Below are 18014 nucleotides of genomic sequence, written 5' to 3'. Positions count from 1 at the left end.
AAGGATCAGTTTTTTTTTGGTAGTTTAGTGAAAAAACTATTTTCATATGTTTTATTTTCTGAACAGTAGGCTTTCACAGCATTCAAATGCCTTCAAAGAGTAATTTATTATAAAAATATATGGTAAGAAACATAAGACATGTTAATTTTTTCTCCCTCTTACCTTAATTGTATTTTGTTGAAGGTAAAACGATAAAAACTATTGTGAATGTCCTTTGCTCAACTTTTCTATTCCAAACATAGTCTATGAGCCAGAGGTCAAATTTGAGTCATTTGGTGCCAGTCATAGGGGCAAATTGCCATTGTTAGTTTTTGAAGGCTTATTGCATCTAGTTTCAGGAAAAGTATGATAGACATCTGTATCTGGCAGCTTTCTCTAAAAATCTTCATCACTTTCTACCCCACCTTGCACAGCAAGTTTTTCTTCTAATATATCACGGTAGACCCAGACAGCAACCAAACATTTCTCATTTTTATGCTTTTAACAATAAATTATGTGATTCTATGCAACCCAAAATTAAATATCATCACCTAAAGACAATAAAGTACAAAACTAACCAATATTTTGTCAAATTTTGTTAAATTATATAATATTCCAACAGATGTGACAGAAAAAAGGAATATCATCAAATTGCCTTTACCATGTGGCATGTCTGTGTATGTGGAAAAGTAATTATAATATAAATGTATATTGTAAATGTTAAACATGAACATGTTTAACATAGAATAATGCTGCATGCAGTTCATGTAGCTAAGGAAGGTACTGAAACTGTGGTCACTTCTGCAGATGACATAGATGTATTGCTACTGGCATTTCACTACTACAAACAAATACAGGCAAAGATATTCATGAAATCAGGAATGAGAACACACATCACAACTTACATTGATGTAGGAAAGGTTGTCATCATATGGGGCCCAAAAGTGTGCAGTGGGTTACTCAGCTTCCACTTCTTTACCAGATATGATACAGTTAGTTCTTTTGCAGGAAAAGGCTAACTGTCTGCACTTAGGCTTCTCAAAGCAGATCCAGCAAAACAGGAAGCTTTGCAATTACTTGGACAAGAATGGGATGTATCTTCAGAATTATTCTTGAAGTTGGAAATTTTACATGTAAACTTTATGGCTGTAAACTGACAATCTGAAGTTCAATTCAGCAGCAAGAAAGGAGAATTAGAATCTCATCAATTACCCTTGTGTTTGGACTGCTTACTCAAGCACTTCCAAAGAGTGAACCAAGCAGCCATCTGGAAGAGAAGTACCACTGCAGAAGCTAATGTCTCAAGTCCTTTGGGGCATGGATGGATTATTAACACTGAAACCCAATCCTTTGGCATTGACTAGATGGAAGAGGCTCCTGCTCCAGATTCTGTGTTGGAACTCCCGGCATGTCAATGCAAGAGGTCATGTAAACCTGGAAATTGTCCTTGTATCATCAATGGCTTGAAGTGCTCAGATATATGGTAACTATCAACATGTCAGAATCAGCTCCTGGATGGTGTTTCTGGAGAAAAAAATGACACAATGAGTGATTGTGATGATGAATTTAATGAAAATGAATATTGAAGTGACTCTGTGACTATGTGCCAATGTTATATTGGATGGGAAGATGTGCTAACTACACATAGTTCGTACTCAAATAGTAAGGTAATTTGAATAATATACAAATCAGCAATATTTACTTGAATATTTTATACATTATGTAATATATTCATCCATCAATAAATAAGTACAATATTCATCTACAATGATTCTACAACTAAAGATGTGACTGTGTTTATTTTAATGTCCTTCTACAGCAAACATAAACATCAACACCTTTAAAATATGTAAATCAATCATGACAGTCTCAGTAGTTATTGCTTTAGTTATTTTTGCACATGATTAATAGTACATAAATATTTATAAAATGTGATATTGTGTCAATTTATTATGTAATTGATTGTTGTATTTTTCTGATGATGATAAGCATGGTGATGTGAATGTATATACATATGAATACAAACAGTCCAAATATATCATATTAATGCTCATTCAATGAACGTAGATGATTCTGGTATCATGGTGATAAGACAACGATGATATAGTGATGATGTAATGATAATGGTGCTTATATTGGTAATATTTGTGTTCATTGATTAAGATAACTTGCCATTTGTTCAAGAGATTATTTTGTAAGATGTTGAGATCGAAGTTTTACATTGTTGACTATACACAAATTATATTAAAATTTTGGTCTTAACAACAGTTATTGTTCTTACATACACTGAATACTTATATTACTAAAACTAGCAATTGTAAAAGACATGTAGCCATATTTATTGAAGCAAGAATAATGTGATCTCCATTTACAATTGAATTTTTGGGTACAAAAATGTGTTTAATTTCAATTGGGAGTGTGTATATCTTAGTGCATATTTTTAAGAGAAAGTTGCCAAACCTAGCAGTCATCATGCTTTTTCTAAGTCGAGAGGCATAGAGCTTTCCAACAAATAGTATGGGAATTTGCCCCTACAAATGGTACCAGTTAGTGTGTTTGGCTCATAGACTAAAGCGGGTATAGTGCTGTTTTTTTCTTCTTAAATTTTTATTTGGAAAATTGCTTCATTTAACCTTATGTACATTAGAGAGTTTTATCTCAAGTTGATCTGTGTAAAACTTTTTTGCACATCTCTTTGAATGGACTTAAAACTGCATGTGTTTTTTCTTTTTAGACTTAAACCATCGAAATGTTAAGTTTTTTGTCACACTTAAGCATAAAAAATGCCATCAGGGTAAATGAACAAAATGAATATTGGATTAGTATTTTAAAGAAAGTTTAAGTTAAAGATTCATGAACATTACTAGTTTTTGTGTCAGCATTACATGTTGAAAAGATGGGTTAATAAACATTTACCAAGTCGGGTGCTGTTGGTGGTTACATAAGTAATGGCTGGAATTTGAGCCACATTTCCAATCACTATTCTTAGAGACCTCATCTAGCAGCAAAGAAAGTTTGCAATAGTTCTTACAAGAAACCCCTGTGTATTGATTTCAAACTAATAGCTCTGGTAATCTAAAACCAAACCCAGTAAGGGCTCTCCCAATTGTGTAGATTGTAAATAGATATTAATTAACCTATTTCAGTGGATCTTTGCATGTAGGTCATTTAATTCTGTGATACAAATGTTTTTATTTACTGGTGCAGAGAAATCTGTTTAGGCATAGATTTTTTTATATTATGTTAAACAAATTTTGTGGTTTGAAACATCTATTTCAACATTTTAGAAACATTCAAACAATTATGTCATATCGGGTAGACTAACCTCTGAAATACTGAAAGCCCTTCCATGGTGAGTTTCTGTTATCACATGATTCAGTTCTGATTGTCACTGACACAATGCAGAGCTTGAAGCACTTACTCATAATTCTCTATTTTCCCATCTTCCATGTTGACTTATTGTGCAATCGTCATGAGATTTTACGTGTGATCTACTTTCCTGCTATAATTGAAATTTTCATGTTGATATTTTCTTCATATTCACACCATATGCTATCATTCTTGCTATAAATTCTGAAGTTCACATCAATTCAGTTAATGCTTCTATCAATGATAAAAAACTTTGTTTCGTTTGAAGCTTAATTTCCACAATCTTCCCTAGTGTGCAAGAAGTTCCTATAGGCTTTATTATCTGCCTGATCAACACACACACATTTAGTTCATTAATGTTGAGTCTTCATTCGATATGCATGTTAAGTATCAGTTTTATGGATGCCAGTTTGTTGTATCGTTAGCCTTTTTCTTCATGAACAAGCCAGTTCTTTTGCATAGGATTTTATTTTTCATTTTCTTCTTGGGAGCAGGATTTTGGAAATAGACATTGTCCTGGAGAAGCTTCCACTGAACTAATTTCTTTTATTTTCAAGGTGTGTAACATTTTATATCTTGGACCAATTTCTGTTAGATCTGAAGTTTCTAGCATTTTTTTAGAAAGTTCCATTCAGGCTATGGATGATGATTTTAGAAATCTGTGCAATTTCCAGATATTAAATTTGCCTTATTTCAAATTCCTTTGGCCCTTTAGTGGGGCCTTAATTTTTTAATTTGTCTCAAACTTTAGGCCTACATAGTAGTTTTTTTTATGAATCTTTCACAGGGTCTTGCACCCTGTTTTTTTGTCAGTATTCTCACTTGTGCTCCATAATTATTTTGATTTTAAGACTTTATAAATACAATTATTAGCTATGCTTTTCTGTTGTTGTTTTTTTTTTCTAAGGAACAAACTTCTGATTTACATTTTTTGTTATGTATTCTTACTGACTTAGTCTTGGTTACCAGAATGCTAGTTTATTTATGATATGGCTTTAGCTCCTAATGTCTTACATGTGTAGTCAAAACATTTGTTTGTTTTCTGCTCACTTAGTATCTGTTTTTATCTTTACATGGATGATTAGCTTTTTCTTGCTCAATCATTATATCAGTCATTGATTTGCTCTTGATTAACTCACCAGCTAGTTTATTAGGGATGGATTGTACAGAAGTGCAAGTCTCAAGATGTATGTAGTCTATATCTGATCGAATCTGGGAGTTTGGATAAACCTTTCAAGGAACTATTTAACTGTCTCCTTTGGACTTGCAATCCCTTGCATTTTGGGTTTGCCTATTTCTGTTTTCTACTCTTTCAGCAAAAGATGTCTGCTTTACTTTGGGAACGTTCTTACATGAGAAACCATCAGTGGGACTTTGCCTCTCAGTGGCATCTATCTTCAGATTTGTTATCTCAGAAAATTTCACTATCTACTGTTGCTCTCAATTACCTTCAACTTGTTAATTTGAGAGCTCTGCACATCTTCACTGATTCATCTGTACTTCTCTCAAGCATTGAGATGCTGTATTGAGGGAACTTTGTCTTTTGGATTCCTGAACTCTTCAGGAATCAGTTTCTCAAATAAATATTTTGAAACTTTGGGCAGTTTAGCATGCTTGTTAAGGGTTCCCACCCTTGTTACACCACCACTGTGTTTTGATTCACACTGATAGTTCTATTATGGTGGAATATATCAATAATAAGGGAGGAACATGATCCCACAGACTTTGTTTTGTTGTAGTCTCTGTATATCTTTGGCATTATTCACGTCATATACTTATCTTCAAGTCCGTCATATGAAAGGTGTTAGGAGTATTTTTAAAAATTCCCTTTCTAGACATTATTGGCTTCTCATTACAGAATGGAACATTCACCCTTCCAGTGGTTTTTGTCCAATAGCTTTAATGTCCTTTGGTTGAAGTATTATTAGCAGCAGAAAATCATCATCTTCCACTTTATTGGTCTCCAGTTCCAGATCCAGCTTCTCCAGTGGTGGGTGCTTTAAGCCAGTCTTGGGAGTATCTTTTCTTCTATGCATACTCTCCTCTTTGTCTTCTAAGGGTATAGACCAAGTTTAATGTATCAAATTGTGAAGTTCTCCTTGTTGCTCTATACTGGCTAGCTTAACTATGGTTTCCACTTCTATGTCATCCTATCTCCAGAGGATCTTATTTTGTTACCTCTTTGATACATCTTTGAATATACCTCTTCCACAATGACATTTGTCTACAATTTCATGGCTAATAACGTGGTCCTTTATAAGAAGCCACATTCTCTTTTTATCTAGTTTGAATGTTGTTAAATTTTTGCAGAGGTTCATCCTTAGCTGTATACTACTCTCAGTCAGCTGTTTTTAGAAGTTTGTGCTTCAGAAAATTTGTTTCTTTTCTTTTTCCAACTCCTTAACAGATTTCCTTGTTTTCATGTTCTTATTTCATGATTGTAGCTTGTCTCTCTTATTGCAGGCTACAGAGATACCCTATCTGCCACCTTTAGATTCTTTTTTTTTTTTTTTTGCTCATCCCCATTCTTTCATAACATTTCTCTAGCTATTTGCTTACTTTGTACCCGAGTCCCTAGACATTGTCCTCAGTAAAACTTGAGTTTATTTTACAGTCTCACTTCTCTTCATTTTGAACCCTTGGTGAATTTCTCACTCTACTATCTTTCACTGAATGTGTATTTTCTTCTAATAGTCACTTCAGGATGGAGAAGATCTGACATTAATGCCCTCAGTGCTTTTCATACTTCTTTTTTTCTTCTTCTTTCTTATTGGGCATTTCTTGTGTTTTGAGAGAAGGTAAACAATATTTTTCACTAGTTTTGTTATCTACCGTGATTGACCTGGTTCTTATTCAGAAGAATGTTTTCTGTGTTCTATCAAAGCAGTTTTTTGCTATATTGCATGAACATACTCTTTCAGAATGGCTTGAAATAGGTTGTTTATACCTCATAATGACTCTTTCCACAGATGTTGCTTTTGTAGCTGATCCATTTTGTCTGTTGTAATGTACATGCACACTTTAAAAGTGAATTTCATGTTACATCTAATCAAGTTCGCCATTCAACAATATCTTTGATTTCTTGGCCCCTGTACCATTTAGAGGGCATCTTATAGGCTGGCATGTGGACTAATCCAAATATGTCTTCAGTTCTATATCACATTACAATCTCCTCAGCTTTGTGATTCCCTTTCTGCCTGTGGTTATTCCCTAATCTTGATAGAATCCATAGCAGTTCAGTTATTTCCTGTTAAATACTTACTTACTGCTTGAGCCCACACACATATTTTGTATGATGACCTAGATATTTCTATTCCGCCCAAAACCCTGATTGATGATTACATGGGTGTCTTAGGTTGAGAAATTGTTGGATTTATAATAATTATGATAATAAAAAGAGAGGAAATTCAGAACTTTGAGTCTAGTTGTTGTTGAAGCATGAGAGCAAACTCAAAGAGGAAAAATTTTTGGTATTTTAGAGGTAGGTAGTTGTTTGAAATTCATTTGAATCATAAAAATGTAAAATTTTCCTTCCAGATATAGGAATCCTATGTATTATGTTTTCTTAAGTAACACACCAAAACATATGTAAGATTACTACTTTCTGTGTGTGTTTAGGATGGAAATGTGCATAAAAATGGGTTTTGATGTAATACTGAATGGTATGATATTAGTAATATTTTGCCACAAGGGCGAATATTTGCCAGGTCAAATCTATGGTGATTTTGAAACTATTACATAAACTATTTCAATAGTAAAAAGTTGAAACATTTACCCTAAATAATCTGTTTTCTGTCCAATTTATCACAAAATTATCTGGCACAGTTAGAGAACATGGATTTGGTCCTGATTATAAAAGTTTGTGTTCCCTATACTTCATGCAAAATATCTCGGAGCAGTGATTTTTTAAATTTTGAAATGCCACTTAGAATGATACAAAAAGAAGGATATCTTTGAAAGACTGTAGTGTTTCAGTAATTCTTTGTTTTTAGAGACTTCTGAGTGTATTTTAACTAATTGTTATATTTTTTGCACATTTTACTTACCCAAGAGTTATATATATATTTTACAAATTTTAAAAATGTTTGTATTTTGACTTCAGTTGAACATTAGTTTCTGGTCAGAAGTAACAACTTATTTTTTTTAAATGTAGTACAAAAACATCATGTTTTTAATTACACTGATTGTTTTTTGTTGTTGTTTTTCAGGTATTGGAACTTATTTGTACAAGGGAAGCTGGTGCTGTATTTGAAGCAGGTGGTTTAAATTGTGTACTCTCCTTCATCAGAGATAATGGGTCATTGGTTCACAAAGATACTTTGCATTCAGCCATGGCTGTGGTTTCACGTTTGTGCGGAAAGATGGAACCACAGGATTTCTCTCTTCCTAGTTGTGTTGAAGCCCTTTCTTTACTTTTGAAGCATGAAGATAGCCATGTATGTGTAATATAGTTGACATTTAACTTTGTTGTTGACATGTTTTTTGATTAGAAATAAGATAAATTTCAAGAATTTTTGAACTGTGGAAATTAAGCACTTGTAAAACTATAAATATTTTTTCTTTGTAAATGAATCTTGCAGTTGTAGAGTGTTAATGGCTCTGTCAAATATTTTTATCTGATGTTTCCTGACATTCTTTACCTATTATTAAGACTAGTTTTTCTAGTGATCTGGTGCAGTAAATCCTAAGTATGAACAAGAAAATAATCTGCATGCAGAATTATAGTTGTAGCAGTAGCTTGCTGTGTCTTCTTGTTGTACATGATATTTTCAGTATTTTTTTTTACATTCAGCAGAATTGTTGAAACTTCTTGGACATCTTTAGTGTTCTCTTTGTAGCTGTTAATAGTTTATCTTTTCTTATGGGGTTTTAAATATTTTTTTTTGCCATTTGAGCTGAGTAAGGGTAATTATCAATTTCGAACTTAAGAATATTTTCCTAAAATACTATGATGTGTTAAATTATCCATCTGTCTGATTATTTTTCTTATCACTTAATTAACTTGATTGTTCCAACTATTCTTTGCTGTCACAACAGACAGTAGGATAACTTTCTACAGTGACTCTTTTCAAAACTCCATTCTAGTTTTGTCTTGAAAAACTTCCGTTTTCTAATCTTATTGGGTGCTGCTTATTGATAAAGTAAGATTTTTTGTCCAACAAATTGCTTGATAAGTGATTATGTTGAAAAGTATTTTGTTAGTTTAGAATAAAAATTGATTATTATAATGATTTACTAGATACATGTAGATAAAAGCACAAAATAATTCTTTAGAATTTTCAAATAAAAACAACTTTAATTTTTCTAATGCTGCTTTTAAAACTTTTCTATCTTTCATTCTCACTTTATTGTCATCTATAGACATCATTGAGTTTTAGAGCCTCTTAACTCTGGAAGAACTTACATAGTAATGCACATCATTCCTCTGCTGCTTGGGTAGCACGAGTTTTCATAGAATCTATATTTTCTGATCCTTTATTTTTTGAGTATGTGTTGTTACTCCAATCTCAGCATTTAAAAATTAACAGTGGAAACATGTTTAGGTAAACTTGCTACCTAGTAAGACCTCATCAGACTTCAGTTCATAGCACGATGTATGGAATTATCAACATTTCATCTAAAAGATTGGTCTGGCATGGCCTGGTGGTTAGAGCACTTCACTTATAGTGTGATTTGAATCCCATCACAAAACATGCTCACCTTTTCAGCTGTGGAGTGAATGTAATGGTCAATCCCACTTCTTGTTGGTAAAAGAGTATCCCAAGAGTTAGCAGTGAGGGTTGTGTTGGCTTCCCTCTATCACTTCTAAATATGGGATGACTTTGTGAAGATAGCTCTGGAATAGCTTTACATGAAATTCAACTAAAACAAACAAACATCTAAAAAATCTTCCAAAACTGAATTTTCTAGATTAAATTTCTAAAGGCCAGCTAATTTTTTTATTTTTATAAGAATAAACTTATTTAAGGTATTTTTCTGCCTGACTTAGATTTTACGTCTGAAGAAAGTCAAGTATTATATTTACTATACATTACTTTCATAAGGAAGAAAAATAAGATCTAAATCTTTTAGAGCTTATCTTTTTAGCCATTCCATAATTTATTAAACTGTCATTTTAATTTTGGGTATCTTTAACTGCTGAAAAATTATAATTTGATGTCACTTTACATGGTAGCAGTTCAGAGCAGGACACTGTTGACTACTCACTTCTGTGTTAAGTATAGATTAGTGCAAGTTTTTAGAATAGGTTCTTATTTCATAAAGTAGACAATAATTAACTATTTTTTTCTAATGAAATTACATTGTAAGGAACATTAAATAAACACAGTAGTGCCTCATTATAATGCTACAATTGGGAGGCATGTTCATCCAAGAGCAATATAGGTGGGGGAGTGTTAGAACCAACTACTCAAGAAGGCACTCATGCTGAACAAGTACAGTTTCAACTGATTACTAAAGCAATCCATTAAATAAAATAACTGTTTATTTATATAGGGAAAATAGATATAAAAGGAACATAGATAAGATGAAATATGTATCCAAACTTTCTGATATTTCAGAAACAAAGTACACTCATGTTCACTTATTTACTTAAAAGGTCTGATACTTTAGTCTGCTTAATGTTACTTTAAACCTGCTGCAATTAAGGACACAACATCTCTATTTCCTTCTGACACTCCACAAAGTTAAACCATTTCATCTTTAATGATGTCATTTATGACCAGATAGATGGAATCCCAACTTGATCCAATGATATCCAATAGTTTTCTATGCTACCATGAATGCAAGTGGCTAGAAAACTGCCCATGTGACTTTAAACCTGTCTTTTACAAATGCTGTATTGATGACACTTCCTTGCTATTTCAATAATTGAATCACATTTCCAAATTCCTTTCTTACCTTATTTCCCAACATCCAAATATCAAGTTCACATATGAACTTGATATTTGCATTTTTTGGCTTTGAGCTTGAGACTTTCCACTTTTTTCCTTTATTTTGTGAGAGTGTAATAACTTTATAGCCGCTGAAGCCACGTGGCAATGAGCAAAGCAACAGATGATACAACATTTTTGGGAGCCATGGCACCATAGTGTTATATCTGAGAAAGTGTTATAACCAATGGCATTATAATGAGACAAAACTGTATATAGATATTCTAGGTTTTTAGTGATTTCTGAAACTGTTTTGAAGATATAAAATATTTTTTGGTATTTTCAGATTTAGTGTTCATGAATAAGTGTTTACTTACACTTTTATTAAACAGTTAAACATAAAAAGTACAAATCAGTCTTTATTTAAACACACAAACGGTTGTTTTAACCAGATCAACCCATTCATATGTGTTCTTTGACTTGAAAAATATATATTACCTTTGTCCATGACATATATCAGTAGCTCTTCCATGTGTAGAAGGTGATTATATAAGTTGTCATATTTAATAAGAATGATGCCATTAAAGCAAGTCTCATTTTTTGAAATATAGTCAATAACAAAAAATAAAGGTAAGATTAGAATTTGGAAAACAAAACATAAGTGCTCAAGAGGTTTCAAAACCAAGTTGGTTTAATGTTGACACACACAACTTTTCCTATTTTCATAGATGTATATTTATGTGGAGATAGTTATGATAATCAGACTTAAAATTATGATTGTTATGATTGTGTATGAAACATTCCAGGTAGCAGATGGAGCTCTTAGATGCTTTGCATCTCTGGCAGACCGATTCACACGACGGGGTATTGATCCAGCTCCTTTGAATGATCATGGTCTGGTGAGACAGCTGCTATCACGATTATCAAGTGCAGCCAACTCTGCTTTCACTCAAGCTGTAAGTGGTACTCCTGGTGGGCCAGCAAATGCAACGCCAGAGAGTAAATCTTCAACAGGTGTTTCAACGATTATCAGTCTTCTTTCTACTCTGTGTCGTGGTTCTCCTAGTATTACCCATGTAAGTCTGAGAATAAGTACATATACATATTCTTAGATGATGTTACATGCATATTTCACAAAATATTCAAAGTCTTGATCATTTTCTTGATCAAGTTCCTCGTAAATAGGAGTCTTAACTAGAACTTTTAAATTTTTTCTTAAGTCACATTTGAAATGTAATGTTTTTGTCAAAATTATTGTCTTGTTTAGTGAACAGATTGCACTGCCAGCTGAAAACAACATAATTTAAGTGCATAATTTCATATTTTTAAGTTTTTCATACATAATAAGTTTAAAAATTACATTAATTTTATTAAGATCAACACAGTTGAATGATTTAAAAGCATTTGATGATTTTGATAATCAGAAAAAAACACCAACAGTTGACAAATGTCAAACCAGTGAATGAGGTGGGTTAAAAACCTCTGAGCTAAGTTTTTTTTTTATGAGTCTAAGGCAGTAGACATTTCATAAACAGAATAATGTTGACTACCAGTTCCTTACATTTTAAAAAATTTAGCCTAATCATAGTAAATTTGTATCAACAGTTTAACATTTGTAACTGCTTTTAATTCTTTTTTTTTTCAGCAAGACTTAGTTTCTGTGTTCCACTTAACATGATGACAATGAAAGGCCTAATCATTTTTAACCTGCAAAAAAAAAAACTGTTTGTGTTTTAAGTGCTTCTTAATGCATGGTTGCATTTTAACCTTGTGCTAACAGTTCATAATAGAATAAATATTATCAAATCTTATCATTAGTAATGTGTTTGTGATGTTATAATTTTTAAGTTTTGTTATTTATGAAGCAGTGTAAGAAAGAAATGATTGAATAATATACATATTTATCTAGGACCTCTTGAGATCTGAGCTACCAGATGCAATAGAATCAGCTTTAAAAGGAGATGAAAGGTATATTACATAGTTATTATGCATTTTTACTTTGATATAAACCTGTTACATTTTGAGTCTGTTATAGGTTCAATGATAATGCAATAAACATGATTTTTGAAGAAAAAAAAAGGATTAGTCACCTACTTATTGAAATACAATAAATTTTACCTTTCATTAAAATAAACTTTGAAGTAAATTTTAAATCTTTTAGATTTTGATTTTAATAAGGTATAAATTAACCATATTGTTTAACCCATTGACTGCTGATTTGCCATATAGAGTATAGTCCACCTCCGGCAGTTGAATGTGAGTGCTATATATAGTGTATGGCTCACAAAACTTTTGTGTTCATTTAAAGAAGCTACAGTCAAAGGGTTAAAATGTAATATAAAAGTAAACATTTACAGTTATAACTTATTGATTGTAAAGAGGAAAACAAATGTATATGCAGTACTTTTACATTTAAGATTCATGTTAACAACCTGAATTCTGTGATTTTTCAAGCACAAGGTTGAAAAAGAATGGTTAATTAATTATTGTTTTTCTATTCTTTTATTGTGTTTAATAGCAAATGTGAATGATATGGTTATTTTCATCTTTGGCAAATTTCAAGAATTCATTTGTATTAATTTTTTTTATTTGTTTAAGCTCTTGAATATTCCAGAAGTTCAGGATTTCACATGCAATGGATTTTACAGCTTAAATATTAAAATAGAATTGATTTGTTCCTAATATGGCTGTGTCCCAGTGCTCCTTATAGCTAGTGTGTGCACTTAAAATATGCATAATGTTTTGAGAGATAATTGTAGTTTTGTATTTTACAAGTATCAGTTACTGATGTACTAGCACTGATAGGAATTGATGTGCCAACTGGTTTGCACACTGTGAAAATAGCAATTTTTTCACATAGATGCTTGCATCCTGCTTAAAAATAAAGCAAACCTCAATTAGGAGTATAGCAATACATCAAACTATTGATAGATTACAATTATAAATGTTCCAATAGCAATGCATTAGTAGTAAATTTTAGAATTGATTACAATTGCTAACAGTACTCTCAACTATTTGTTTTTGATAGTTTGCAAACTTGATTATTTTCCCCATCCTCTTTATTTTATTTAAGCTGTTTCTCAGTAATTTCCCTTTGTTTTAGACTGGTTGACAGTCTACTCACCTGTAAGCCTAAAAGCACACACATCACATCCACCATAATAGTTTTTGCTCATGCAATAGACCGAGCCCTTATTGGAGAATTAACAATTATATTATTCCAAATTTACTATGTGTATTCATGAAAATTGGCAATCTTTTAGTAAATGTGAAAAGTGTTATATACAAAAAATCACATTTTTCTAAATAAGGTATTTGCATGAAACATGAATTGCATGATAGGGAACTTATATTTATTTAAAAGTTTTCTTATTTTATTTGCATAATCTCTGGAACATCCTAAATGAACATTAAAAGTTTTTTGGTAACATTGTATATTTTACCTGTAGATTATTGATGATGAAGTTACATATTACTTGTATTCACATTTTAAACCTCTTCTTTTATTCAACATGTTTTATGTCGTGTTTTTATTTTCCCATATGTTGGATAGTGTTAAGGACAGAAGAAGGGCAAGGCTTTCACAACCATGCAAACAGAAGATTAAAAATATATAAATGTGTTTGTGTTTTTGGAGAACTTTCTTGAGTACACAATAAGATAGTATAGACACATTCAAACTCTTATAAATGATTCAATCACTACATAAACCACCATGAAATGCTTGTCTTTGATACTGATACTGACCACCTGATAGAAGCAAAATATAACCAGTACTGTACTGACCATGGCAAAAATAATCTGTAGCACTGTGTCCTGTATCATGTACGTAACAGTACAACTATATTTGGAATAATTTTAGACTACCATGATTATTTTCACTTGTTGGGTATAATTACCATATATATATGAAAGGAACATTTTCTTTTGTGGAAAAACTGGTTCACTATAACATCATGGTTACATTTGAGGCAGTACTCCTCAGCAAGCTGATGTTATAACTGTTTCTATTGGTTGTTCCCAAACAGTAAATAACAATCAACTTACCATTTTTGCTTGATACATGTTGAAAATTCTGTATCATCATATCCAAATTGTTCAACAAAATGTGGACATCTGTCTATACTTTTTTGTTTGGTGTATTTCTTTAAAATTGTTAAGAAAGCTAAAATATTCTCTATGTTTCTGAATATGAAACTTTCTGCTTTAGGTGTATTCTTTGATATTTAATGAACAGGACCCTAATTCTTTATTGCAGTCTGGTTTTGACTTGCATTTTTTTTAACAGTTACAAAAGTCCTATTTATATATTTCCAAAACTTTGACACTTCTATAGTTTCATAGAATAGAAAAATATAGCCAACAAAAAAGTATAGTTTGGAATTGTCACAGGAGGAAGAATTTTAATAAAAAAAATTTATGTATCAAGATTAACAAATTGCTACATTCGCTGTTCAGTTCCTATGCTATCCTGATTAACAGAATTTCTGTTCAAGTACTAAGACAGTGCATTAAACATAGAACTTAGTGACTGAATATCTTTGTATTACGTATGAATTAAAAGTGTATATATATATATATATATATATATATCGTGTGATACCAACATTACAGAATAGTGTGTGTGTGTGTGTGTGTGTGCAACTTCCAAAGCCTCAAAAATATTTAATATGGCATAAAATTAAGATTTGCTGATTTTGACGGCTTTATAATGTGATATTTAAGGATGGAAATGTTGAAATCTTTATAAGATAAGTAGACACTTGGAATTTCAAATATGTGTGCAAATATTAGTACTAATTAATTATAAATAAATATGCTGCTAAAGATTTATTTGCTATTAAGTTAATCATAATATTTTTATTTGCCTTAAATTTAGATGGTTTAGAAATCTTAATGATATATATATTTGTATATGTGTATTAAAACATAATTGGATATCTATGGTTTTAATATCCACTTTCTGCTTTAGGTGTATCCTTGACACTATGAGACTTGTGGATCTTCTTCTTGTATTGCTGTTTGAAGGGAGGAAAGCACTCCCAAAGGCTGGTGTTACATCTGTTGCAAGTCGTCTTCCAAATCTTCGGCGGATGGATAGTGCCGGTGAACGCACACATCGACAGTTAATTGATTGCATTCGTAGTAAAGACACTGATGCCCTTATTGATGCCATTGATTCTGGTGGTAGGAAATTTCCAGTTTTAAAATCTGCAAAATTGATGGGATAAATGTATAAATAAATTATTACATGTAAGAAATGTAATTAATCATTTCTGTGTAGCTGGGAAACAGTTGTCATCCAAGTAACCACTTTGCATTGATTTAATTTTATATTATATTGTTGTTGTTTTTAATATACAATTCCATTCATTGTGTAATATTCCAGTAATTTGAAATGCTTACTAAAATGATGATACAGTTAATGATATTTTTCAAACTACTGTATATGATAAAATAAATTTACATTTATCTTGGTATTTTCATAAATCATAAAGAACATGTGAAACCAAAAACAATTATAAAATTTGCAGCTTTTTTTTTAAATAAAGGACTTAAAACTTAGATAACATAAAACTTTGAATCACAACATACATTATGATATTAATTTCATTCACATACATTGATAGTAAACGTGTTTAATTAAATTTTGAATGAAACACTAACTTGCAATGAAAAGCACTTAAAGAGGAATCTGTTGCAAAAGGGTTAATACATTATGCTTTCACTCTCTTCACAATCAGTTTAGAATCGAAATTTTGACTGCATGTTAAAAATGAATTGAATAATATATTTATGCCTAATTGAAACTTCAGATGTATTGTCATGTGACCAATGAGCTATGAAAATTCTCTACTTTGGTACTCTGTATCTTCAATAATACAATGGTAGTTGTATAGATGTACCATCTAGACTATAAGATTCTAAATTAACCATTTGACTTGTACATTTCAAAGTTCTGTGAATGAATGAATGCAGTTGCAACAAGTAATAAATTTTTTCAATGCTTGACAGGTGCCACCCCCACCCTGAACAGATTTGCTTGAGCTTTACAGCCTACATGTAGATGTTACATACACTTGTGTATAGCCATTAGAAAAAGCTCATTTTACACTATAATCTAATAATGATTATTTTGAAATTGGTGCACATTTATCACAGACTACATGTAACTGACTGTAGTATTGTTGGTTGCTTGATCAACTATAGCACTTACAGTTGCTTCTTACTTAAATATATTATAGTTAGAAATACAGTTTAAATTGTATTTAGGTCTTACTTTTATGTTTTAATTAGTTATGTTTTAAAATGCATAATTGAAAGGTTTAAACATTTTTAAAATATACATCATACTCTGGGTTAGTTCTCAAGGCATCTGATATTACATGATGCACGAGAATTTTTCCTAAAAGGTTATGCCTGTCTACCAGAGACACTGTAATATGCCTCGAGATGAATAATATGTGGTAGATGATAGGAAAGGAAAATAAAATATTGAAAATTAACTATATGTGAAAAGGAAAAGACGTGAAATTACAAATTTAACAATAGGAAAATCGTAAGATATTTTACAAAAAATTAAAAGGTATGAATTTTTGTCTATTTCCTAATCTTAATTATTTCATTGCATTGTATGTTGATGATAATAGCTAATTATTGATTGGGTAGAGAAAATGAAGAATAAAATATAAACATTTGCCTTAAAAACTTTTGATATTCTTTTAGGAAGTTCTAGAGATTATGCAAATGAATAGTATTTTTATACTTAAAATGAAAATCACCTTGCACTTGATTTGTGAAGTGTTTGAATGAAAGTAACTACAATATATAATATATTTTTAGTAAACACACTTAATTAAAATAATCTCATTTTTTGTGTACAAGATACTTATGATCTTTAACAAAATCTTACCAGTTTTTGAGAGGATATATTAAGAAATCTTATTGTTACGCAAGTTAAAATTGCAACACATTTTCCGTGAATTATACGAGCCCAAAGGAAAAGGGTTAAATAGTGGTAGTTGAATTTCCTCCTCTGTACATTACTATGCTAAATTCGTTTAGACTTCTGAGTACATGTGCAAGTGATGTTCACTTTTATTTCATGTATTGATTTTATTAAAGAGAACTGCAACATATAATAACAAACAGAGAGGGAAGATAATTTTGCTTTAAGGCCTGTTATTATTGTTATTTTTATTTGTTCTTTTAATGTTGATACTGGCCGTATCTTCCAGAAAAGGGAAACATTTGTTTAACTGCATAAGCATTAGAAATATTACTAAGACAACAGACAATTTTGTGCCAAACTAGCAGTATTTGGACTTTTATAGACTTCAGCTTTGATCTAAAATTTGATAATTACCTTATGTACACATGATAGCCAAAAAAATATCTCAGTGTGTGACAGAAGTTTGGATGTGCTGTCTAGATTTTTTCATTTTTTTAAAGAAATTTCTCTATATATCTGTAACTGTATACTATTTCTTGATTATTAAGTGTTTCATTATTTAAAACTGTTTTATATCAGTCTATTTATTGTATTCAAAAACCTCAAACTTACATGGACATACAAATGAACTGTCATTTTTATACATGTAGCTGATATAAATTGAACAGTAAATATCCTTTATTGGTAAGCTTTGTCACTCATTAATTTACTTGACTGTGAGTACTTTATATAGCATATGGTTTTGTAATATTCCGTTTGTTTTATTTAATAGCTCTCTAAATAGTGAATTGTCATTGTTATGGAAGTAGTGTTATATATATATATATATATATATATATATA

General features: G+C 31.1%; 1 protein-coding gene across 1 annotated transcript in view; it reads left to right on the top strand.

Moving 5' to 3' along the window:
- LOC106459200 (E3 ubiquitin-protein ligase HECTD1-like) overlaps window positions 1-18014 on the top strand; it is a 161324-nt gene that overhangs the window by 26991 nt on the left and 116319 nt on the right. The window contains 4 exon segments of the mRNA XM_022385634.1: window positions 7557-7784; window positions 11027-11296; window positions 12130-12188; window positions 15193-15407. Of these exon segments, the coding sequence (XP_022241342.1) occupies window positions 7557-7784; window positions 11027-11296; window positions 12130-12188; window positions 15193-15407 (772 nt within the window).

The sequence above is a fragment of the Limulus polyphemus genome, unplaced genomic scaffold, assembly GCF_000517525.1.
Source record: "Limulus polyphemus unplaced genomic scaffold, Limulus_polyphemus-2.1.2 Scaffold574, whole genome shotgun sequence".
NCBI lineage: Eukaryota > Metazoa > Arthropoda > Merostomata > Xiphosura > Limulidae > Limulus > Limulus polyphemus.
The sequence above is the reverse complement of the archived record's forward strand: the minus strand, read 5'-3'. Positions and strand labels throughout refer to the sequence as shown.